Here is a 27105-nt window from a genome sequence, read left to right as displayed (position 1 = left end):
TAAACGTTCCTTTTCCCTCAGTGAACACAGCACCGATGACCATCCATGGCACAAGAGGCCTCAGTAGCAATCCCTCTGTCATAAGTTGGAAAAGTCTAATTTCTACCCTTTTTATCATCAAGTTAACAAACAAACAAAACAGAAACCCCTTCCCCATGGAAATTGAATACGTTAAATACTTAGCAGACGTGTGTGTGTGTGTGGGGGGGTACATGCTTACAATTTTGAAGACCAAAATTTTGTAAATGATAAGACAGATCGAAACTGACAATGCTTAACAACTGTTATTATTTCATTAATTAGAAACATCAACGGAATAAGCGCAAGTTACAGAAATTAGAAGACAGGGATCTTCCAACACTCTGGGCACTAGGCAAAGAAGTTTTCAATAAATATTTGATTTGATCTGCTTGATTCTGGCCTAGAAGAAGCTGGTAGAAATGCATTTCTCCTTTGCAGCTATAAGAAAGGGAAACACAATTGCTTCCAGCGGTTCTAATTCTTATTAAATTGGATGAAGACTAAGGCAAGGGAAGAATAAAGGACTGAATGAAGCTAGATCTGATATTTCTTTGCACAATTGTCAGCAACCTGAGTCCCTTAATGAGTTTCTGTAATGCGTTGAAACAGGTCCCCATGGTTGTAATGTGACTGTAGGAGAGGGAAAGTAAATAACTTCCAGAGCCAGAGAGCCAGAAACTGCTTCGCACATCCGCGATCTGCGTGCACAGCGAGGAGGGCGCCTGGGTCTCCTCACCTGGGCCGCCCGGCCGCCCGCAGCCCCGCCCCGGGGGCAGGCTCTGCAGGAAGCCCCACCCCCGGCACCCACCCGCGGCGCCCCAGGACGCCCGCAGCGAACCGGAGGCACCGGAAGGAGCCCGGCTGCTGCGGGAAGTGGAGCGCTCGGGAGGCGGGGACCGGCGGGCTGCGCTGCGGAGCCGTTTCCCTGCCCTCCTGTCCGCGGCTGGAGCAGGGACCCGAGCGCTGGCGGAGGCGCGGCCGCAGGCCGGTGTGGGCTGAGCTGGCGCGGCCTGCGGGGAGCCGGGAAGGTGAGCGCCGCGTTGCTGGGAGGGGCGCGGGGCCGAAGGGCGCCTCGCTTGCCCTGCGACCGGCTGTGCTCTAGCTGCTGGGCACCGAGGCTGCGGCCGCGGGAGCGGCCTCCCTTTCGCGGTGGGGGTGGGGTGGGGCCGGCTGGCAGGAGAACGCGGCTTCTCTGTGCCCAGCTGGGCGGGGAGGAAGGGGTGGCCGCTTTGCCGAGGGCCGGGAAGGACACGAACCCGCAGCTGATTCGAAGGGTCCGGAGGGCGCGCTCCCTGGGGAAGGGCGAGGCGAGGCCGGGAGAGGAGGTCCCCACTCCTTTGCTCTGTCTTAATGAATGAACCCGGTTGCCAGCCCCTCCCGGTGGACTCTGTGGGCTCGAGGTCCTGCTGCGCCTTGGTCTGCTTTCGCTTTGCGGCGCAATCGTGATCGCCTATCAATGGTGAGGCCCCGTTATTTGTTTGGAATGGGAATGCCAAAGGTTTCGTCGGCCTGCATTTTCTCTTTGACCCGTGTTTGATACTGTTGCCGAGGTTGCAGTCTACTGCCTGTATTATGCAGCTTTTGTTGGGGTCACATTTCCTTAAGGGTCCAGTCGTTTCCCAGCTCCAAAATGTTTTTCATATGGATGTTTACAGGGTTCAAGTTGAGTTGATGGATGACATTCTTCTAGACGTTTTGCCCCCAAGTTATTTCAGGGTTTATTTTCTCATGTAATCGCGATTAGGCCTGGACAATTGAGCTAGAGAGGGACATCCTGGTGGGAATGTAGTTTCTAAACTAAGGAAGAATTTTACTACAAGGTTAGATTGAATTATACAGTTTCTCAGTTTAATCAGGTTACTTTTGCCTTATAAAGAAAACCGTGTTTTCATAAGTGTTAAGGCTGTTGAAGTTGTTTCTGGTAGATTCCGTACAATTATTGTACCTGGAAAACTGACCAATCGGTTATTTTAATAGGCTATTTTAATATAATAGAAAACTGTCAGTGAATTTATCCTATTAATGAACATAAGGATAGTAGTAGAAATCTTAGAGGACAGTATTTTAAGAAAAAAGTATTAGTAACTGTTACACTATGCTAGATGTTTTTTGTTATTTACTTTGACAGGATTGACAAAAAAGATAGTGCAAAAAAGTTTCCAGGAATAAATATTGACCTCGACTTTGTGCAAGAGGAATAATCTGTTATTTCTTATTTTGTTTAGTTCATTGCCTTCTTGTTACCGAATCCTTTACAACACATCAACAAGCATGTCTTTTTTACCTAGCTAAACTTCAATGTTGAAAGAGTGTAGCAAATACAGTATTTAAAAACCTGTAATCGAGAGTCAAAGAGATGGTAATATTTATATTTACATACAGCTATTGGGATTTTCTGTGACCTTTCACATATATTTGATTCTCTTGCCAGTCATCTTCACTAGTTATGCCAAGAAGTGTATTTTCCTATGACAAAAAACTCTGGAGATTGTGTAAGGATCAGAATTTTCATTAAGCTTATTTTGCTGAAGCAGTCTTTGAAACAAAATGGAATTAGGTCCATTTAAGATCTTGGAGAAGTGTGACCCATAGAATTTAACAGACCCTGGACTCTTTGCAAGAAATAAAGTACAGAAATGGAAAGATTTTTGGTGATAACAATGAAATGCTATTTTTAAAAAGGAAGAAGTAACTTTGATGTAGCTTTTAAAATCTTCTTTTTTAAAGTCTACATTCGATTATGGGAGAATTTTGACAGGAATGCTTCAGAATCTGAAAAGTGAACAGTCGATTTAACTGTCTTTGAACACCAGCATGTTACTAAGTCAAAGTTGATGCCAACTCACAGTGACCCCCTATAGGACAGGATTGAACTTTATGGCAGTAGAAAGCCTCATCTTTCTTCTGAGGAATGGCTGGTGGTTTTGAACTGCTGACCTTGCAGTTAGTAGCCCCACTCACAACCACTACGCCACCAGAGCTGGAGATCAGCATGAGTTATGTACAATATAGTGTACAAATATCGTTAGGTTCCGTTCAGCTGGTTCCAACTCGTAGCGGCCCTGCGTATAACAAACAACACGACCTGGTCTGGCACTGCCCTCATGCTTGTTCTTTTGTGTGTGCCCAGTGTTGTGGCCATTGTGACAATCCATTGGTTGCTCTTTTTTGCTGCCCCTCTACTTTGCCAAGCTTGACGTCCTTTCCAAGGACTCATCTCTCTTGATAACATGTCCAACGTTGGTGAGATGAAGTCTCACCATTCTTGTTTTAATGAACAGTTTGGCAATACTTCTTCCAAGACAGAATGGTTTTGAAATACCAGTGTCCAAATTGCTCCAGCGTCACACAAACCATCACAATACAGCAACTGACAGACAGGTGGTAGTAGTGTACGGTTATATACTGAGTTGATTTTGACTCATAGTGACTCAGTAGCACCGAGTAGAACTGCCTCTATGGGTTTCTGAGATTGTAAATCTTTACAGGAATAAAAAAACCAGATCTTTCTCTCTTGGAGCAGCTAGTGGCTTTAAACTACTGACCTTGTGGTTAAAGGTCCAATGTGTAGTCTACTATGCCACCAAGGCCCCTGAATGTATACCAGGGGCTTCAAAAGGTTTGTGGGAAAATTGTATTATCCTTTGATTCCATTTATTCATAACCTTTTGAAACTCCCTGGAATATGTGCTTTAACTTTTTTTCTTGTGATTTTTGGTGAATGTTTACAGAGCAAATTGTTTTCCTTTCAAAGTTCCTCCACAATATGTTTTTTGGTATTAGTTGCAATCCCCACAGTGTAAAAGCACTGCTCCCACTTCCTCCAAATGTTTGTTTCCATTCATCCTTTCTTTCCCAATCCTATTGCCTGTGTTTTTCCCAGGGCAGTTGCTGACCTTTTGGTCACTTATAGTTGATTGTTTAAGGATTGTGAACCTCCCTGTTGTATTGTTCATTTTGCAGGATCCCAAACAAGATGTTAAACACTTGAAAGTCAAGGTAGATCACCTTGCTCTTCTGTGCATGCTCAGCCAGGAAGGGAGGGTCACCGAAAATGGCTTTGGTGGAGGTGTAGTTTTTGCCTTCTGCAGACCATACCCCAAAGGAAACTAAGAGTGGTGCCTTGAGTCAGACTCTAGTAAAATGGGGACTAAAATTATATCCCACCCTAAATCTTGCCTACAGAATTGACTTGATGGCAGTTAGTTTTGGGGTTTGGATCCGGTGTCAGCACAACAGGCAACTCTGTTCAGAATGGGGTTGCAGCCACAGCTGTTCTTGTTGCTGTTGTTAGGTGCCATCAAATCGGTTCCAATTTATAACGCCCTTGTGTACAACAGAAAGCAGCACGGCCTGGTCCTGTGCTCTCCGCGTGCTTGAGCCCATCAGTGCAGCCTCTGCGGCAGAATGTATAATCTATCGCAAAAGGGAGAAAGAGCAGTGACTAGAAGGAGCCCTCGTGGTGTAGTGGGTTCTGCTTTGGGTTATTAATCAAAATGTCAGCAGTTTGAACCTACTTAGTGTTCAGTAGGAGAAAGATGAGGCATTCTGTTTCTGCAAAGATTTACAGCCGTGGAAGCTCAAGGAAGTAGCTCTCTTTGATCTTACAGGGTCACTATAAGCGAGAAATCGACTTGATGGCAGTGACATTGAATGGGTGAATGGCTAGATGGGCCAAATTGCCTCACACTGTCATGTGCCAAACCAAGTCTTCTGGATTTATATGTGTATTCTGTATAACTAGTAAATAGCATCCATCCTCATGAAATAATTTTCCTCGGATGTAAATCAAGAAACTTTGGTGGCGCAGTGATTAAGCATTGTTAACCCAAAGGTAAATCGTTCAAGCCCATCAGCCACTGGCATTACAGAGGTGAAACAATCTCCGTCTGCAAAATGTATAGCGTGGAAGCCCTGGAGAGCAGTTCTGCCCTGTACTGCAAGGCCACTTTGTCAGAATTGAGTCTAAGGGCAGTAAGTTTATTTTGAGTTTTGGTCACCTAAATATGACTTTTTTTTTCATACTTGACCTTTTCAGACAGTTTCTCAGTGTTAAAGGTTAGACTACCAACTATGTGTAATAAAAATAATAATACAAGCCAATTTAGTTTTGTTAATATTGAAATTTTAATACCTGCTGTTTTATTAGGATGGCAGGACAGTTTGCAGACTTGAAATTTGGGAATTAAACTGCTAAGGTATGTTCTTTAAATTAATATCAGAAGCAGTTCTGAATAATCTTTAACACAGATGGGCATTTGAGTCCCCAGAACGATTCATCATACTTAGGACATAAATTCAGTGTTTCAGTTTTTCACTTGGTGTTATTGCTATCTATTTTAGTATATGAGAAAATTTCAAATTGCCCATATAGGATAGATAGAGGAAAAAGCTATTAGATAAGAGCTTCTGAGAATGAGGTCAAATTATACAAAGCCTTAGTTTCTGCTATTGATTCCTAACCTGAGGGCCACAGGCTTAGAGGCATCTCAGAGTTTTCACACAGGGATCTACATCTGTAGACTAGACACACAGCTTTTCTATATACAACTGTTTTTATTGCCTTCATGTCACCTGTCTTTCCTAATGTTCATCTTCGAAAGCTGTTCTCTAGACCTACCTCCCTGAAGACTAGAAATGACAACATCCATGATTTCTTTTTCGGGGCTTATGCTTCGAGGGGAAAATTGATGTAGCTACGAATCCCTGTGTCTGGAGTGGTTCACCTGATTAGTAAAGTAAACATGGGCCTACTTGTGCATGCTTATTGTTCTGTAGTGAGCAGTTCCATAGGGCATCACCTTGCTTACTGGGCACTCTGTCCCTATTGGGGATTATAAAATTGAAAAGAGGCTTTGATTCTGTAGAAAGGTACTGCGACACTGAGTGACAAGACAGATGCCAGACATACCTAAAAGCAGAATCTTTGTGATACACAAATAATTTTTAAATGGTAAAATTGCTCACTATAAATTAGTAAGTAAACACAATTAAGACTGTGCATACCTTGCATATTAGGTAATTCCAACAATGCTTATTAGTACTTGCTTTCAGATCAGCTCTGAGTCGTGGTGACTTTATATATAACAAACAAACACATTGCCTGGTACCTCTCCATCTTCAGGATCACTGTATTGTTTAGGCCATTGTGGCTATTGTATCAATCCTATTCATTGAAAGTTTCCCTTGTTTTCACTGACCCTCTACAGAACATGTTGCCCTATTCTAGCTATTGGTCTTTCTTGATGTCAAAAGTAAGAAAGCAGGGAGAGAGGTGGGAGAAGAGAAGGAGGTGGGGGAAACCAGCCCAGGGACAAGGGAACAATAAGTGAACTAAAATCAATGGAGAGAAGGGTGTGGGATGTCTAGTGGGACTTGATCAAGGGCAATGTAGCAGCGAGGAATTACTAAACCTAAATGAAGGCTGAACATGAGAGTGGGACAAGAGGAAAATGAACATAAATAGAGGAAAGAACCAGGAGGCAAAGGACATTTATAGAAATCTAGATACAGGCATGTACATATGTAAATATATTTATGTATAACAAGAGGGGAATAGATCCATATACTTATATCTATATGTTGAGAATTATGTTACAGATAGACATTGGGCCTGCATTCAAGTACTCCAAAACAAAAACACTTAAAAAAAATAATCTGGCATTCTGTGATGCTCACCTTCCTGACAAGATCGCTGAAGGCAAAATGGGTGCATATGCAAATATGATGAGGAAAGCTGATGGTGCCCAACTATCAAAAGATATAGCATCTGTGGTCTTAAAGGCTTGAATATAAATAAGCGGTCACCTAGTTGAGAAGCAACAAAGCCCACATGGAAGAAGCACACCAGCCTGGGTGATCATCATGTGTCGATGGGATCAGGTATCAGGCATCTAAGACCCAGGAAAAAATCGTACCCAATGTGAACAGGGTGGGGTGGGGTGGACTGGAGACCCAAAATCCATCTGTAGGCAACTGGGCATCCCCTTGCAGAAGGGTCACAGGGACGAGATGAGCCAGACAGGGTGCAGTATAGCACCGTTAAAACACACAACTTTTCTGTAGTTCTTTAATGCTTCCTTCCCCCCACTACCTTACAAATTGGATTAGACCAGAAGATGCACACTGCTACAGATAAGAGCCCTCAACACAGGGAATCCAGGATAGATAAACTCCTCAGGTCCAACAATAAGAATAGAGATATCAGGAGGATTAGGGGAAAGTGGTGGGGAAAAAGGGAGAATTGATTACAAGGATCAACATATAACTCCCTCCCAGGGGGACGAACAACACAAAATTGGGTGAAGGGCGACAGAGGATGATGTGAGATATGAAAATAATCTATAACTTATCAAGGGAGGGGGGAGGGAAAATGAGCTGATATCAAGGGCTTAAGTAGAAAGAAAATGCTTTGAAAATGACGATGGCAGCATAAAGTAAGCAGAGTCTTGCCATCTTCCCATGTAAGGAGTATTCTGATTTTATTTCATCCAAGGCTGATATATTTGATTCCTGGCAGCCCATAGTCCACTGAGTGTTCTCTACTGCATCATGATTTGAATGCATCCATTATTCTTCAGTCTTCCTTTTTCATTGTTCGGCTTTGGCATATTTGTGGCAATTAAAAAGACCATGTTGTGAGTCCAATGCATCTTAGTTAGAAAAGTGACATCTTTGTTTTTTAAACTTAAAAGAGCTCCTTTATAACAGATTTGGCCAATGCAAATACATCCTTGGATTTTGTGACTACTGCTTCCATGGATTTTTATTGTTGATCCAAATAGAATGAAATAGTATCTGAAATAGTAGACTGTTGATAAATCTACCATGTGATAAAATGAAGGGTGATTTTCCTATCATAATCATTTGGCGGCCAGTTTTTGATACTACTATATTGTGGAATATGAAGTATCCTTGGCAAAAATGGTTATCCTTTACACACACACACACACACACACACACACACACTCCTTAATTATGTAGTTTGTATACATGTCAGGTATCAGAAAAGTAATAGCAGGACAGAGAGAACTTATTCTAATTTTTTGATTCACATTTAAAAACAACAGCAAAATATTATTGGTATAATTGGAAATTTCTTTTCATTGACTCTCATTCTAATTGCTCATTCTTTTGAGGAAACATTGAAATAACCTTCTAGATTTTCTATTCATACTTTTACAATGGACATATACATCCAGACACAATGTGTATTGTGTGTTTAAGGTTTCTACTTAAATAGTATCATGCAGTATGCATTATTTTACATTTTACTTTATTTTTGACATTATGTCCATTAGCTTTATCCATGTTGATAAATTACCCACTCAGTGCACTAAGTTAAATTGGTATATGATATATGGTCATATGAATTCACTACCATTTAAATTTCTACTTTTAAAAATAATGGACTTAAAACTTTTTTTAAAGTGAGATTACAGACTCTAGAAAGCAACGAGAAGAAGGAGAATATTTCAATTTCATTGGCAAACAAATTATAATTCTGGAAAAATAAAAACAAAAAACTAAACTCTGTGCCACTAAGCCAATTCCTACTCATGTGACCCTGTAGGACATCGTAGAACTGCTCTGTAGCATTGTTAAGACTCATCTTTATAGGATACCATCTCATCTTTATCCCAGAGAGTGACCTGGTGGGTTTGAATTGCCAGTCTTGTGATTGGGAGCCCAAATCTTAACACACTTTACCACTAGGGCTGCTTCTAGGAAAATTTATAAAACAGCTATCTTTATTATTAAATAAATAAAACAAGAGTATTCAATACTTATGTTTAGAAATTTAGAAAAGAACATCAAAAACAAGAAGGAAGGAAAAATTAGAGCTAAAACTGGATTTGCTGGAACTGAAAACAACAAACCAAAAGGTTTTGAGGATATGAAATCTCTTGATTAAAAAAAAAATGGAGTGAGAATATACAGCATTCGAAATGAGGAAGGAAACACCATAACATACCAACTATAGGAGAGTTCATGGAATCGCCTGAGAATATTAAAAACAATGCTGTGAGACCAGAACCCAAACCTGTTGCTGTCAGGTTGATTCCAAGTCAGCAATCTATAGGCAGTGGCATCATGAAGCGGACAGGGAGAGCATGGATGGCAACAAGAGATACTGGCCCAGGGGCTGATACCAAAGTGATGGTATAATGTTTTTGTGCAGTGTTTTATCAGAAATTACTTTTTAATAAGTTTGATGACAATTTTTTTTTTTAATTCCCATAGTTAAACATTTTTTTCAGGAGGGAGGGGAAAAATGAGGAGCTGATGCCAGGAGCTTAAGTGGAGATCAAATGTTTTGAGAATGATGAGGGCAGTGAATGTACGAATGTGCTTTTCACAATTGATGTATGTATGGATTGTGATAAGAGTTGTATGAGCCCCTAATAAAACAATTTAAAAACATTTTTTTCCTTCCATAAAATCAATTTACATATACCTAGAGCTTCAAAATACCTACAAGGCTAAAACTCCATGCTGATTTCATTTAAAAATCTTCCAGTGTTCTCAGACCAGAGCTGTCATTGTTACCTAGTTACAACCATGTGTTTTTACCTGCACATGCTCTAAGCTTTTGTTTCTGTTCTTACTAGTGTTTTTATAAAAATTTCTGGTATTTAACTACAGTGTGGTAATTCATATTTGTGAGCATGTATGAAGAACTCTTTGGGAAGGATGTAAAGCAGTTAAAGGAAAAGGAAGAAAAAAGGTTTAAAGGCTTCCACTCAATTATTAATGTAACTAACAATGTTGTAATTTATTGTAGAGAGATTTTACAAAATAATTTTGTTAGTAGTCATACAAATTAGGAAATATTACTGTTAAGCAAATGACAAATATTTCACATATTTTGATTTAAATTGATAATAAACTTCCCTAAGTGTCTTAGTAATCTAGTGCTGCTATAATGGAAATACCTACTATAAATGGATGACTTTACCAAACAAATTTATTTTCACATAGCTTAGGAGACTAGAAGTCTGAATTCAAGGTACTGGATTTTTCTGCTGGAATTCCATGTACTGGCTTTTTCTCGAGGAAGGTTTTTGCCTCTTCAGCTTCTGTGGGCCTGGGATTTATTGATCTCCATTGGCATCAGTTTTTTCCCTGGTCTGGGAGGTTCTTAGCACAGGGAATGAGGTCTGAAGTACAAGCTCTATTCCAAGATCTTCGTTCCCTACTCACTTTTCTCTTGTAAGATAAAAACTGTGGGCCCCAAGTGGTGTACTGGTTATGCATTGAGCTACTAACTGGAAAGCAAGCAGTTCAAGGCCACCAGCTCCTCTGCAGGAGAAGGATGAACCTTTCTATTTCATTAGCGGAATCCCACAAAGGCTGTTATACCCTGTATTATAGGGTCACTATAGAGCCCTGGTGGTGTTGTGGTAAAGCATTGGGCTGTTATCAGCATGGTCGGCAGTTCCAAAGCACCAGCATCTCCTTGGGAGAAAGACTGGGCTTTCTACTCCAGTAAATAGTTATATTCTTGGATTACATTCTTGGAAACCCACAGGGGGTCACTATGATTTAGCATTGACCCATGACAACGATAGGGTTGATGTAGGACAACCTATGATATGCAGATGACACAACTTTGCTTGCTGAAAGTGAGGAAGACTTGAAGCACTTACTGATGAAGATCAAGGACTGAAGGCTTCAGTATGGATTACGACTCAGTGTAAAGAAAACAGATCCTCACACTGGACCAATAGGAAACACCATGATAAACAGAGAAAGATTGATATTGTCAAGGATTTCACCTTGCTTTGATCCACAATCAGTGGTCCTGGAAGCAGCAGTCAAGAGATGAAACAATGAGTCGCATTAGGTAAATTTGTTGCACAAGACCTCCTTAAGTGTTGCAAAGCAAGATTGTTACTTTGAGGATTAAGGTGAGCCAGACCAAAGCTATGGTATTTTCAATTGCTTCCTATGCATGTGAAAAGTGAAAGTTGGGCATTGAATAAGGAAGACTGAAGAAAAATTAATGCATTAGAATTTTAGTGTTGGTAAAGGATATTGGACTGACAATAGAACAAGATCTGTCTTGGAAGAAGTACACCTAGAATGCTCCTTAGAGGCAAAGACTTTGTCTTGTCGAGTGCTTTGGACATGGTATTAGGAGAGACCAGTCCCTAGGGAAGGACGTCATGGTTGGTAAAGTGGAGGGGCAGCCAAAAAGAAGAAAGCCCTTAACAAGATGGATTGACATGGTGGCTCCCACAGTCGTGAGGATGGCACTGGAGAAGTGTCTCATTCTGTTGTATGCAGGGTCACTCAGAGTTGGAACCAACTTGACACTATCTAACAACACTTCAATCTGCTGCCTGTAGTGGGTGCCAGCTGTGGTAGTTACATAATCTGGTGTCAACTTGTGGAGGGGAGGAGTCTAGCCTGTCAATCGGGGTGCACACAGCTGGATGACCTCATTTGGAGGCACCATGGAGCTAAATAGTTCACTGGAGGACATGTACACACAGATTCTCTGCTTAGTCTTCCTGCTGACAAGACACGTGGAGCTCTGCTAGAGCGCTGGAGCTAGAGGAGCCACATGGAGACCCACTCCAGTGCTGAGATGCTTCCACCGCCACTGGATCCACTAGACCAGCTGTTCTCAACATGTAGGTTGTGACCCCTTTGGGGGTTGAATGACTCTCTCACAGGGGTCACCTAGTACATCCTGCATATCAGATATTTACATTATGATTCATAACAGTAGCAACATTACAGTTCTGAAGTAGCAATGAAAATAATTTTATGGTTGGAGGTCTCCACAACATGAGGAACTGTATGAAAGGGTTATGGCATTAAGAAGTTTGAGAACCACTGCACTAGATTTTCTACCCACTGGACTGTGATCTTCCTGCATTTGGCGTCATTGCACGTGTTGCATGAGTCTGAAGAGGAACTTATAGACTGGTATCAGACATATGGGTTAATATTGGACTTATGGACTTGATGTGGACTGTGCTGGAATGCTTTCTTTTTAAAAAACATTTTATTAGGGGCTCATACAACTCTTATCACAATCCATACACATACACACATCAATTGTGTAAAGCACATTTGCACATTCATTGCCCTCATCATTTTCAAAGCATTTGCTCTCCACTTAAGCCCTTGGCATTAGGTCCTTTTTTTTTACCCTCTCCTTCCCCGCTACCCCTCCCCCATGAGCCCTTGATAATTTATAAATTATTATTTCATCATATCTTGCCCTATCCGACATCTCTCTTCACCCCCTTTTCTGTTGTCCGTCCCCCAGGGAGGAGGTCACATGTAGATCCTTGTAATTGGTTTCCTCTTTCCAACCCACTCTTCCTCTACCCTCCCGGTATCACCACACACACCCCTGGTCCGGAAGGTATCAACTGGAATGCTTTCTTAATACACACTCTTTGACATAAAGCTCTGTCTTATACACATATGAGTGTCTATAAATTTGTTTCTCTAGTCCATCTGGACTAGAGTTGATATCATCCTTGATTTCTTTTACTTTCGACTTAAAACTTAATGGATGTTCTGTCTGTTACACTGTTTTGTGAATTCTAGCAATTTTAGCCTCGCTGATTTTGTTCCTCAACTCAGAGGTAGCTGAACTGTTTGGACTTTCACTGTCATGTCTTTTAATATTTCTCTAGGCAATAGTTATTTATGATAGACAGGTAAATATGGTCCATGTCTTGTCTTTAATGGAAATTTCCTCAGGGGTTGAACATGGATCTACTGGAGAGGGAATAAGGGATGGCAGGGAGATCTAACAACAACATAAATAAATAAATAAATAGTGGTAGGTGGGTGGTAAAGATTGGAAAACCCTGCTTCCAACATAAATAAATAAATGAAAAATATTAAGAGAGTTATTTAAACTTTGATTTTATGCTCCAAATATCAGGCCATTAGTACTGTGTAGTAATGTAACACTTAGAAATTGACCTCAGAATGACTCCTGGTATATTTTGGGTCTATTTTTAAAGGCTTCATTATATTAATGATGGATTGACTATATGGTTTGGCTTGCTCAATTTTTAAAAATTCAATAAATATGTGTAATAAATATATGTTTGTATGCCCTTTAAAAATGTTACTGTTTTTGAGACTAAACAAAAGAAAACATTAGTTTGTATATGTGAAATTCCGTGGCATTGATGACATTGCTCCAGTTGTTTTAACCATTTTCAGCTTCCTTTTCGGAGTCGTTCCCATTAACTACAGCTCATTGCCCTTTGAAATTAAGGTTCCTGTTTCATCTTTCAAGTTGCTGTTTGATCTCATGTGGATAGTTCTTTAAAGAGCATACTGCTCAAGGCAGGTTTATTTGGCACTAGTGGACCTAGACTCTTGTTTGGTTTAAGAAGGCTTCAGGCGGTATTCCTAAAGTTTAAAGATTTTCTCAGAACAATAGTTTTAGGAGTTCATCCAGCATCCATGGTTGTAGAATGTCTAGATTTCATGAGAATTTGAAATAAGATTCATCTATAAAGAATCTTTTACCAAAATTGTTCAGTAGCAGTAGCTGGACACCATTCCATTTCTTCAGACTCTTGACAAACGGAGGCAGCTTTTCATGGCGGCAATTTGATACACATTCAATTTCTTCTTCCTATGCCTGACTTCTTCCTCTGTTGCGCTAGGGAAATATTGTACACTGGATGTCAGCTTGCAAAGTTAAGCTTTATTATTGTTATTTTTTAAACCCCAGGTGCTACACAACTAATTAGGAAGTAAAACAGAAGCACTAAAGTTACTAGGCCAATTAACTGGGACACACATAATAATCCTAAAACTCCAAACCAAGTGAGGAAATGGCACGGGGGTGTGGCTCACCTCTTACAGCTACATGATCTGGATGAAGATCCTAATTCCACATCTGCACAAAGGATGATTTCTGTCAGGCAGAAGTCAGGCCTGCCGCCATTCTCCATCCTTCTTTATCCTATACGAAAACCAACCATCTTTCCCATGACACTCTTAATTCTCTGGTGGGTTTGATAATCTGTTGCAGGGGCCACAAAGGACTCACAGATAACACAATTTTGGAATTTATTAGGGAAGCTAACAGGTTACATAATACTTTGTTCACACTTTCTCTTCTCAGTCATGCTGGAGGCATGTCTCTCTTGAATCCTTGGCTTCTAAATCCTGCTGCATTCGGTGAGCCAGGAAATTCACATGCCACTCTGCCTCATGATCTTGATGCAGCTTCTGTGTCATGGGCACATGCTGTGGCCTCTGCTGCCTCTGCCATTTCAAGCAGGGATCTTGCACAAGCTCAGCTGGTGGCTCTTTTTTTTTTTACCAGTTTTATTGGCATATAATTCACATCACACAATTCAATAGTTCAATCACATCAAGAAGAGTTGTGCAATCACCACCACAATCCGTTTTAGAACATATTTTTCTTTCTTGCTTATGTTAGTTGTTATTAACTCCTCATTTCCCCCATCCTCCCTGGCTATTCTTTTTTGAGTCTTCGAATCTGTGGTTCCTGCTTCTGAGATAGCTCCCTTTCATACTCAGCAGAGTGGCCAAACTGACCATTTCACCTCTTAGAGTTTATGCCTTATTTGTGTGCTTCCACCCAGCCTCTTGGTGGGAGTTACGAAGCATATGTATGGGTTGACTACTCATGTCAGGTAATTTGACTTCACCACACTAGGAAACCAAATCCCATGACATATATGTTTGTACAAAAATAGCCTCAGCAGCTAGACTTTTTTGCCCCTCTCACCCTTGTAAATATATTTAACACACAACTTTTCCCAGTTTAGTTTTTTGCAGATGTGTAGCTTACTGATAGCAGTTACAATAATTGGCTGTGTTACCTTACCCTGAAACAATGTCATGTTTTCACTGCTGTAAACATAATCTGAGTGACTCTGTAAGCAATACTCTCTCATCCCCCACCCATCTGAGTCGTGGTAGCCAGCAATAAACTAGTAATACACTTCGGTCTCTATACATTTGCCTCTTGTTTGTCTTTTTTACATATGTGAGATCATGTAATATTTTCCTCTTGTAGTTCACTTCCCGTGTCTTCAGGGTCCATCCATATGCATCAAGACATTTTCTTCTACTTAGCTAAGTAGTATCTCATTGTATGTAAGTACTGTATTTTGTTTATCCATTCATCTGTTGATGAGCATTTAGGTTTTGTGCAACATTTATTTAATTTGTTTTCTTATGTGTTCATATTTCTGAAAAGTTTAGAGAGTAATACAGGTTAATAGTGAAACTATTATACAGACATATGGGATTTATCAAATAAATACATTTGATAAATTTATCAAAAAAACCCCAAATGAAATTAAATCCATAGTATTTCTGAAAGTAACACTTTAAACAGTTTCATGTTATCCTGGTAGTTATCCTGGTAACTATTTCTAATAGAAGTAGTTAAAATGAGAAATTATAAAAATATAGTAATATTTGATAGTATTCTTACAATTTTTCTCATAAGTTTATTTTTATAACATTGTGTGGTTCCTTGGGGAAATTGACTTGGGACTACAAAATACTTTGCCTTTTGTTCATTTAAACTGATTTGAAAAAAATCTTGAAGAATATCAAGAAGAATTAAATTGATTTGAGGAACTAGCTTAGCCCTACTTTGGAGGTTTTGTGGGAATCAAGGAGACTTCACTGGTTACTTTTAAAATTGTATAAGGGCATACTTCATAGCAACTAATGAAATTCTTTGTGTATATAGATATATGTGTACATATGCTTTGAAGAAGACCTGGTAGTGCATGGTTACATGTTGGGGGCTGTTTGTTAACCTTAAGATCTGCAGTTCAAGAGCAACGAAGTCTCCAGGGAATACCAAAAATGGAGTTTGGGGCCAGGGCTTGGTTCCCCAACAGACTCAACTGGAAAACACCCCTAAAGGCCAACAAACAGTCCTTGAACTAATTACAAGCTTTTCTTTTTTTATTTTTATTTTTTCAAGCTTTTCTTTCTTGTCGTTGTATTTTTTTTTGTCATTGGCTTGTTGTTTTTTCTTTTGTTGTGTGGTTTTGCTCTGTTTTGTTTTTGTGCATGTTATTATCTCCACAGGTCTGTCTAAATAAGATAGGCTAGATGAACAATCTGGAGGAGAAAACAACGGGACTGACAGTTCTGGCGGATGGGAGACGGGGAGCTGGGGGGAAAGGAAGTGGTGTTAACCCACTCAGGGACAAGGGAACAACAAGTGATCCAAATCTGTGGTGAAGAGGGTGTAGGAGACCTGGTAGGGTGTGGCCAAGGGTTATGTAACCAAGAGGAATTACTAAAACCCAAATGAAGACTGAGTACATGATAGTGGAACAAGAGGAAAGTCAAAGGAAATAGAGGAAAGAGCAAGGAGGCAAAGAGCATTTATAGAGTTCTAAATAAAGGCATGTACATATGTAAATGTATTTATATATGAGGATGTGGAAATAGATCTATGTGCATATATGTATAGATTTAGTATTCAGGTAGAAGATGGACATCGAGTCTCCTCTCAAGTACTCCCTCAATGCACAAATACTTTGTTCTCTTAAACTGGCATTCCATGATGCTCACCTTCCCGAAACAATCACTGAAGACAAAGCGGCTGCATAAACAAATGTGGTGAAGAAAGCTGATGGTGCCCAGCTATCAAAAAATATAGTAGCATCTGGGGTCTTAATAAGGCTTGAATGTCCTGCGCCAGGTCTCGCCAGCAAGAAAAGACGCGACACAACAGGATTCTTCCACAGGCGTTTTATTTTTCATAATGCGGTAAAAGATCCCGAAACCCCAGACTACTGCTGCTTATATATGCTCTATGGGGACGTGCTGTGCCTTGATTGGTGCATTTGCCAAAACCTCATGCATAGATTGGTGAGTTCGCCAGAACCTTCGTTTGCATACTCCAGGGTGGAGTTATGACTACATGATGCGCATGCGCTAAGTGGTTGTTTATCACTTAGTTGGACCACCGCCCTGACTGCCCGGCGCCATCTAGTAATGGCGGCGAGAGCTGCAGCTACCCACATCACGAGAGCTGTGGCTTCCCACATCTCGAGAGAGCTACGGCTTCCCACACTTGAAGGTAAACAATTGGCCATCTAGCTGAGAAGCAACAAAGCCCACATAGAAGAAGCAAACCAGCCTGCCTGATCACAAGGTGCCAAAGGGATCAGTTATCAGGCATCAAAGAACAAAAAAATCATATTGTTGTGTGGTCCTCACCTCCCTGATCCAGTCGATGAAGACAAATGGGTGCATTAGCAAATGTGTTGAAGAAAGCTGATGGTGCCCGGCATCTGGGGTCTTAAAGGCTTGGAGATAAACAAGCGGCCATCTAGCTCAGAAGCAGCAAAACCCACATGGAAGAAGCACACAAGCCTGTGCGATCATGAGGTGTGAAGGGTTCAGGTATCAGGCAGCAAAGAACAAAAAATCATATCATAGTGAATGAGGGGGAGTGCGGAGTGGAGACCCAAAGCCCATCTGTAGGCAATTGGACATCCCCTTACAGAAGGGTTGAAGGGAAGAGAGGAACCAGTCAGGGTGCAGGATAGTAACAATGAAACATCCGACTTTCCTCTAGTCCCTAAGTGCTTCCTCCCTCCACCACTATCATCCTAATTTTGCCTTGCAGGTCTGGCTAGACTGGAGGATGTACACTGGTACAGATAGGAACTGGAAATACAGGGAATCCAGGACAGATGATCCCTTCAGGACCAGTGGTGGGAGTGGCCATACCTGGAGGGTGGAGGGAGGATGTGGGGGAAAGGGAGAACAGATTACAAGGATCTACATATAACCTCCTCCCTGGGGGATGGGCAACAGAGGAGTGGGTGAGGGGAGACGTCGGACAGTGCATGATGTGACAAAATAATGATTTATAAATTTTCAAGGATTCATTGGGGTGGGGGGAGGCGCAGGGAGGGGGCGGTGGAAATGAGGAGCTGATGCCAGAGGCTTAAGTGGAGAGCAAATATTTTGAGAATGATGAGGGCAATGAATGTACTAGTGTGTTTTACACAATTCTTGTATTTATAGATTGTGATAAGAGTTTTATGAGACCCTACTAAAATGATTTAAAAAAAAGATTTATAGTCTCTGAAACCCACAGGGGCAGTTTTTACTCTGTCCTATGAGTTCGGATCCACACACTGGCAGGGAATTTGGTTTGGCTTGGGAATGGTTATGATCTCTGATGTTGCCCAAGCATCAAAAGATTCAGTAGACCCTTATTGTCTTGCAGCACATAATCTACTCTTGTAAGAATTACTATAGTCATGTAAGAGTTTGAATGTCTCTGAGTAGTTTTTAATCTGTCTAGATTTTGTAACTATATGTAAATAAATTAAGATGAGATAAAATTTTTAAAAAGATTTGCAATTCAAAACCACCAACTACTCCGGGGAGAAAGATGTGCTTTCCACTTATAAAGAGTTGCCGTCTTGGAAACCCACAGGGGCAGTTCTACTCTAACCTATAGGGTTGCCCTGAGTTGGAGTTGACTTGATGACAGTGAGTGAGTGACATTTGCATTGTATTTAACTACTTCATTTAATCTGTAATGATAATACTATACATTAGGTATTGCCATTTTACTACCAATTGTGCCCTAGGATCTATATGACTTCAGAGCCCGTGCTCTTACACAGAAGGCATGTGGTTACCATTGAGTCAACCGCGATTTACGGCCAGCCCATGTGTGTGTGCAGCGGAGTATTACTCCGTATGGTCTTCAAGACCGTTTCAGAGTGGAGCTCCAGGACTGTCTTCAGAGGCGCCCTTGGATGAATTTTAATTGCTGACTTTCCTGCTTGTTGTTGAGCACTTCACCGTTTATACCACCCAGAAACTGCCTCCACCTCCTATAAGTTACATAAGCTAAAAAACAAAATGACACCGACTGCAGGAGGAAAGCAGAATCAGTGAACATGTAAGCATCTCAGCGCTGCCAGGGGCTGCATCAGGGTAGGTCCATGTGGCTTCTCTTCAGAGATGTCTTGCAGGAAGTGAGCCTTGCAAGCTGAAGCAGGGGACTGGCTAAGTCAGTTGCACCCTGGTCTGACCATCACAAAGCAAGAGATCCTAGAACTAGAAAAGAAAGGTTCACTGAGCCATTTATCTTTCCGCCCTTCAATTAACCCCACATGTGTTTATCAGCCAGGTTGGCACAGTAAACTTTAACTCAGCCTCCTCTTCCTTCTGAGGAGTGGCTAGCATGGTTGAACTCCTGCTGACCTTGTGGGTAGCAGGCCAATGTCTAACCTACAACACCACCAGGACTCCTTAGATCAGTGGTTCTCAACCTTCCTAAGGCCACAACCCTTTAATACACTTCCTCATGTTGTGGTGACTCCCCCCAACCATAAAATTATTTTCATTGCTACTTCATAACTGTAGTTGGCTACTGTTATGAATTGGGTGACCCCTGTGAAAGAGTCGTTCAACCCCCAATGGAGTTGCGACCCACAGATGGAGAACCCCTGCTTTAGATGTTTATGTAAACTAAAAATCTGATCTCAAGTCAATTCAAACTTACTGTAACATAGGATCCCAAATTTATTTGGCCCACCACTTCCGTTTCAGAAAAAAACTTACTCAGTGCCTCCCTTGGCAATGAAACCCTTTGTGATATAGGCCACAATCCAGGATAAAGTGTGAATTTCTGCTTTTGCAGCCTCCTTGTGTTGTTCTTGTGCTCCCAAGGGATGGTATTGCCCACTTTGGGAAATGCTGTATGTGAAGTTTTCCAGACTAAATCTTTAGAGTAGCTTACCATAGTCTCATCATTCTCCTGTAGAATAGCTCTTGGATTTGAACTCCTGACCTTTTGGTTAGCAGCCCAATCTAGCTTACAGTGCCACTAGGAGTACTTTTAGATTGGTATATATAGATATAGATATAGTTATTGATTTGATCCCACTGTTGTGATCATTTCTTTTTAAAAGAATTAGTACCAGACTGGCCCCAAGGAGTTGGAGATTGAAGATGTCCCAAATGTCCAACTCTTCTAAGATGCTATTCTGCTTCATTTCTGCCCCCACCCCCACCTCCTTTAAGTATACACATTCATATCCCTGAGTTCTGCAGTTAGCTGCAATGTTCCACAGGAACTCATGAAAATTTAAGGTGGTGAGTGCAGTTCCATCCCAAGTCTGAAGGTCATACAGAAGGAGTCAAATGCAGATTCAGAAGCCAGAACTGTCAGTCTACAGGAATAACAAGCATTTTCTTTCTCCTGAGGAGTGGATGGCGCTTTGAACTGCTGACCTTGTGGTTAGCAGCTCAATGTGTAACCACTACTCTACCCCTCTACTAAAGTCAATTCTTAATACCACCTTAATCGTGTCCATTAATATAGTAGATAACTCCTTCTAAAATCAGGTGATAGCCACATGGTAGGGGCATATTAATAGACTAGAACTCAATTCAGTGTATAGTTACCCATAGATGAGTAAATCCATTGCCATCACAATGACGCCTTTTCACAGCTACTCTGCCAGACAGAGTAGAACTGTCCCATAGGATTTCCAATGGTCTAATCTCTATGTGTTCCCTAGTGCCATTGGACTGCTAAAGCAGGGTCACAGTCTAAAATCATTAGTCATTCTTCAGGACAAAGAAGAGGCTTTTTATCCTGGTAAAGAGTTATTATAATTTTGGAAAACCTATAGGGGCAGTTCTATCCTGCGCTATAGGGTCACTGTAAGTCAGAATCAACCTGATGGCAGTGAGGGTTTGGTTTTTTTTTAAATATAATTTTTATGTGAGCAGTCTGGTACATCTGTCTTCTGTGCAGTGGCTGGTGGGTTTGAACTACTAATCTTTCAGTGAATAGTAGAGTGCTTAGCAGATGGACATTGGGCCTCCTCATGCATAATCCCCCAATACAATAGCACCTCGCCCTGCTAAACAGCCATTGCAGGATACCCATCTTCCCGACATGATCACTGAAGACAGACGTGTGTGTAAGCAAATGTGGTGAAGAAAGCTGATGGTGCCCGGCTATCAAAAAAAGATATAGCGTCTGGTGTCTTAAAGGCTTGAAGGCAAATAAGCAGCCATCTAGCTCAGAAGCAACAAAGCCCACAGAGAAGAAGCACATGGCCTAAGCGAATACAAGGTGTTGAATGGACCATGTAGCAGATACAAAGGAACAAAAACAATCATTGTGTGATCACCTTCCTCACATAATCGCTGAAGACGAAAGTGTGCATAAGCAAGTGTGGTGAAGAAGGCTGATGGTGCCCGGCTACTGAGAGATATAGCGTCTGGGGACTTGAAGGCTTGAAAGCAAACAAGCGGCCATCTAGCCCAGAACCAACCGAGCCCACACGGAAGCAGAACACCAACATAGGTGACCATGAAGGACAGAGGAGACCAGGTCTCCAACAACAAAGGTGGGGTGGTGGTGAGAATCACATCACCATGAAAGAGGGGGAGTGCATGATGGGGACCCAATGCCCACCTGTAGACAGCTGGACACCCCTTCCAGAGGGGTAATGAGGAGGAGATGGGCCACTCAGGGTTCAGTGTAGCAATAATGAAACTCAAAACCTTCCTCTAGTTCCTGAACGCTTCCTCCCCTCCCAATCATCATGACCCCAATTCTACCTTGCCTTGCAGACCTGGTTATACCAGAGGATGTACAGCGGTGCAGTGGGGATCTGGAGGCACAGGGAATCTAGGACAGACGAACCCCTCAACACCAGCGGTGGGAGTGGCGACACTAGGAGGGAAGGGCATGTAGAAAGGGAGAACCGATCTCGGAGATCTATGTGTAACTTCCTCTCTGGGAGATGGGCAATGGGGAGGCGGGTGAGGGGAGACGCCGGGGAGTGTAAGATGATATAATAATTATTTATAAACTATCAAGGGACCAGGGGTGGGATCGGGGAGGGAGGGGGATGGGGGAGAAAAAAGGGAAACCGAGCTGATTCCAGGAACCCAAGTGGAAGGTGAATTATGAGAGTGACGAGTGCAACGAATGTATAAGGGTGCTTTGCTCAATTGATGTATGTACAGATTGTGATAAGAGCCTTATGAGCCCCAATAAAAAGATTAAAAAAATAAATTAAAAAAACAGTAGAGTGCTTAGCCACTGAACTACTCAGGTGCCTTCAAAACCTAGTTGAATTTTTTCTCTTTTTCTTATGTACCTCTCTACAAGGTGAAATGGCATGGTTGGAAGTGGGGAAGCAGCAAAAGTCACAGAGAACCAAATTTATATTGACTCATAGGCATCAATTTTAATAACATGTATTCAGTAATAGAAATCCAGTGTTCAAATTAACCTCAACTTATCTACAAATATTTTCATATATTTTTGGTAGAGCAAAGATATAAATATTTATTTTAGTGTTCAATTAATTTTAATATTTTAGAATTGTTTAATTAAAATTTTTTGGTTCACTTTTCATATAGGTATTGCCTCATTTTGAAAGCTTTTGGAAACAAGATAAATTTTCTAGCAAAATGTCATCTTTTCAAAATCATTGCCCACATTTGGATTCAGTTGGAGAAATAACGAAAGAAGATTTAATACAGAAATCTCATGTAAGATATGTTTTGTCTTCTTTAACACATCCTATTTTCCCAAATGTGATTTTTAGATAAATTGCATAGTAGTCTAAGCTCATGAGTCCAAGTTTCTGTGTATGGAGTTATAGAAAGGGCATGGGCATGGTGGCTCATGTCTGACTTCACAAGAAGAGGAAGGTGAATCAAATTCACTATCACCCTAAGGTCAATTTCTATGAGGCAGGGGCCTCTTAGCGCCATTCCAGTCCTGCCACCAACCATCCCAACCGTAGCACGTTGTTTTCACTGGGTTCTGTAATTCATTGCTATGGACATACAGAACTTATAGATCATACACACGAGTATGGACTTTATTGGGGAAGTTAGATATGAATATTTCAACATCAGCTATGTTCAAGATTGTTCTTTGTTCCAGAGATCCTCTTCTTAGTCATCCTGTAGGGTAGACCTCTCTCTGGTGCCTGGCTTCTTGAGTCATGCTTCCCCTGGGCCTCTTTTATTGCTCAAAATGCCCAAAGGGCACACCACACTTCCATAAACCTCAGCATGAGAAAGCTCAGCTTTAGCTTGGTGGGTCTGCAAACCTAGCTTCTCGAATTAAGTGCCTGGAGGCATCCCATCATGCTGTTCCCTCTTGGCACTCAGCATTACTCAGAGGACTGGAGAAGCCCACTGCCATGCCTTTGGCTCTGGGTCTTAATTTTGTTACTGCTTCTCCTCTACCCTTTCTTGTGTCACAGCTTTCTGGCCCTGATCTAGGATGTTTAATGTGCAGGGATGTCAGTGTCCTAAGAACATGTTCTACTTCTGTCTCTGCTTTCTTGATGGTAGTGAGCTCTCTGCATTTCTGCTTCTGAGATGACTGATCTTATACCCAGCAAAATGGGAAAATTGACCAGTCTCCATTTATGTCAGCAGTTTTTACAATTACAAGTAACTCTGTTTACAATCACTCACAACGGAATCATATTCCTATACCAGCATTTTCTTCCACCTTCTTTTACCCAAATCCATTAGGAAAATAGAAAAGATACCCAATCTTTCATGTCTTAACCAGTTGTTTGGTGCACGTTACAAAGACTATGGCTGAGTCACCATATCAAGTAAATCCCTGTATCACAGAAGGTACAGTTGAATTGTATGTATTTGGCTATGTGACTGTAACAATGTCAAATGATCTCTTTTCATAGGGTGTTTGTTGGGATTGTAAAGTCAGAGGACCAAATCTTTGGGCATGCTTGGAGGTATGTTTTTTCTCATAAATTTCTTGTTATAAAAAATTTAGATATGAATAATATTAAATGTGGGAAAGTGAGACAGAATTTCATAAATGAACATTGAAAGATCATATTGATAGCAAAAATTGAGCTTTAAACTTCTGAAGGGTTTTTACTTACAGTGCTTCAGTAAATCACTTTTGGGGCATAATATGACTGCTTCTTTATTACAGGTACCAGAGCTTTTAGCCTAGAAATATTCTCATTTTGTTCTTTTGTATGAAGTCTTGGTTGAATTAAGTGTACATGGAAAATAATTTCATCACCGAGTTAACATAAGTGATCAAAGCTTAATTGTCGTATTTATTATATACTTACATTTTGTGTCATTAAATACCTAACTTCCTTTGTGTGCAATTATTTGTAGACTCGATGTTCATATGTTGGCTGTGGTGAATCACAGGTAGACCACAGCACCATCCATTCTCAGGTATGTATATAGAAACCTTCCGTGCAAGACCTTTTATTTAAAAGTCAGCTGGAGGCAAAGTAAAAACATATGCAAATTTGTGTGGTTATGGGTGTGTGTGAATGAGTGAAATGAGGATTTGTATTTCAGAACATCATTTTTGTGTTCAGCAGCTTATTAAGCCTCAGTGATTTGCCCTGCCCCACCTCCTTTAGGTTATCTTCCCCTTTGCTCAAGTTAAGATGTGTCTACTGTCTAACCTATGAATTCCCTTCTCTCCTACCCCTGCTATCAATTTCTGTTTCTTTTGGGGTAGAAACCTTTATCTGGTTTTTATCTTTTATACCAGTGGTGTCTTACAATATTTGTCCTTTTGTTATTGACTCACTTCACTAAGCATAATGTCCTCCAAATTCATCCATGTCATGAGGTGGTTATAGTTTTGTCATTATTCTTTAGTAATGCATAGTACTCTATTATACTACATGCAAATTATTAATACCAGGTACAATTTTTAAATTTTGTGCTGTTTAGGTAAGTTGAATTAATGCTTAGGTTGTATTCTTTATGAAAGATGTGGTGGGGATTGCTAAGGAGACCAGTACTAGAATGAGATAATTAAGAAAAATGTAAGAATGATACTTCTAGATATATGGAGGAGATAGCTGGAGTGCTACGGGTCTGTCAAGGTTGAGGAGTCCTAGTGGGTGGGTTACACTGGTTAGCATGCGAGAACTACCAGCCACTGGGAGGGAGAAAGATGAGACTTTCTGCTCCTATAAGGATTGATAGTCTCAGAAACCCACCGGAAGTAGTTCTGTATTCTGTAGGGTTTTGCTATGAGTCAGAATAGATTCTATGGCAATGAGTTTTTTAAATTCAAGATTGAGGAAAGAAAAGTAGATACATAAAGTTATGACAGGGATGGGTTAAATTCTTTACATCTCAGTGTAAAGATGACGTTTTCCTGTACATTCTTTTGGCTGGAGTCCATTTTCTGTGTTTCCCTGGTTATTTGGTGTAAATCTCTGCAAGCTTCTCTCTATAGTCAGGTAGGCCCTTGTTGAGGGAAGGGGGTCTGCAACACTCGAATGGGTCCTCAGGAGAAAATTTGCAAATGTGGAAAATGTTAGAGATAGACAGACAGTGGGGCACAGGAGCTGCTCGTCCTATGTCAGGACTGAGAAAGAGAATGTATTTTCCAATGGGTGTATTTAATGGGGCTTACAGGTCTTTCATAAGGCATGCATGTCATACAGCCAACCTAGTACATAGTTAATACAGCTAATATATGACCTAGTTAATAGGTTAGTGGACTACTACCCTTATTAGGTTTAGACTGTTAAATTTCTTGAAAATGAGTTGCATATTTTCCTACTGTTAATCTCTTCAGCATTCAGTTATCCTGAACCAAGCTACCTCAAGGGAATTAATTAAACTCAGATACTGCAAGGTTTTAAAGCATCATCATGCATAATTAATAAGCTTTTCTTCTGTATATCTAGAAGGTACTAACTATATACTACTCTTGGGACGATCGAGAAGATAATCACTCAGATAATTTTTAATAGGGCCTACTTATTTTTCAGAACTTCACTTAGGAAAGGCTGGACTTTAATCTAGCTAAATCACTGTTGGTTGAAGAGTTTTATGCTTTGACTCATGGTATTTGAATCCTTTTGCCATTCCGATTTCCTGGAATAGTTACATATAATTAACAGTTATTATCTTGGTTATTCATTCTTGCTAACTATAAGCAGAAACTTAGATTTATGTTTGTGTAGTGACTAGTTAAAAAATGATAAGATAATTTTTAGAGTAGATTTAAACATTATGATTTCCTATAATGTAGTAGTTTGTAGAAACTTTTTTCTTGTACTCTAGGTTACCTCTTCTCTTTTGAGTATTCTGTTACTTATCCAAGGCCAGCATTTTATCTTTTGTGGTCTTTTGAAGTGTTCTTGATTCATGCCTAATTTTGTGTACCCTCTCTCTCCACCCTGAAATGATGCAGGAGACAAAGCATTATCTAACTGTGAACCTTACTACTCTTCGAGTGTGGTGTTATGCTTGCAGCAAAGAAGTATTTTTGGACAGGAAATTAGGAACTCAGCCTTCCCTGCCTCATGTAAGTCAGACGCAGAAAACACAGGAAAACAATGGCCAGGTAATGAAATCCATTCCGTGAAAAGTAGCAAATAATTCATTTGAGATTTTGTCATATAATTGAAATTTAAAAAATGCCTAACATACGGTAACAATTTTTTAAAATAAGTAAAATGGCTCTGAGGGATTTTTTTTTTGCCCTCAAAAGAATGTTATATAAGTTTTTTGTTCTTCCAGAGAGAAGATTAGGGTGAAATTGAAGCCCATCTATCCAAAGATAGAAAAGCAACTAAGTTTTAAGAGCATTTTGCCAAAAAAAAAAAAGGTTTAGTGTATATCTTTTTCTAGTAAACTGAATTTATGAGGATGTGGTAGGTCTTGTTTGGTAGGGAAAGGTAGGTACAAATTTTAATCCTTTATCCTTCCCTATTTTTCTATCCCATAAGCACTACAGTGTGCATTTTATTAATTTATCAAAAATGAGATAATATAATAATGCATAGCATTAGTTTTGGTTACAGATGTTTCTTCAATTGGATCAAGAGATGATCACAGAACACATGTAGGCTTGCAAAAATTGATCACTTAATTTTCATAATTTTTTAGTCATATAAAAACTGGAACACATGAAAATGAATAAATTCAAAATTTTTTCTCCTAACTTATTTTTATCATTGTTCTCTATAGTTTGATAAACAAATTAGTAGGCGCTTTCCTCCTGTGCGTGTTAGAGAACTCACGATTGCATTTCTGTACTTG

At 40.5% G+C, this 27105-nt stretch overlaps 1 protein-coding gene across 5 annotated transcripts in view; it reads left to right on the top strand.

Annotated features, from left to right (window-relative positions):
• Positions 1 to 848: 848 nt before the first annotated feature.
• USP33 (ubiquitin specific peptidase 33) overlaps positions 849 to 27105 on the top strand; it is a 66101-nt gene continuing 39844 nt past the window's right edge. For 3 of the 5 annotated variants that reach the window (XM_075557389.1, XM_075557382.1, XM_075557376.1), the window contains exons 1-5: positions 1460 to 1480; positions 22438 to 22569; positions 23745 to 23798; positions 24199 to 24261; positions 26255 to 26407. In XM_075557389.1, coding sequence (XP_075413504.1) covers positions 1478 to 1480; positions 22438 to 22569; positions 23745 to 23798; positions 24199 to 24261; positions 26255 to 26407 — 405 coding nt within the window. In that variant the 5' untranslated portion in view covers positions 1460 to 1477. Of the gene's footprint in view, positions 1050 to 1370; positions 1481 to 22437; positions 22570 to 23744; positions 23799 to 24198; positions 24262 to 26254; positions 26408 to 27105 lie in introns of those variants that run through there. The other 2 variants (XM_075557396.1, XM_075557386.1) reach the window with 2 other exon arrangements.

The sequence above is a fragment of the Tenrec ecaudatus genome, chromosome 1 (assembly GCF_050624435.1).
Source record: "Tenrec ecaudatus isolate mTenEca1 chromosome 1, mTenEca1.hap1, whole genome shotgun sequence".
Classification (NCBI taxonomy): Eukaryota; Metazoa; Chordata; class Mammalia; order Afrosoricida; family Tenrecidae; genus Tenrec; species Tenrec ecaudatus.
This window is presented reverse-complemented; position numbering and strand designations above follow the sequence as displayed.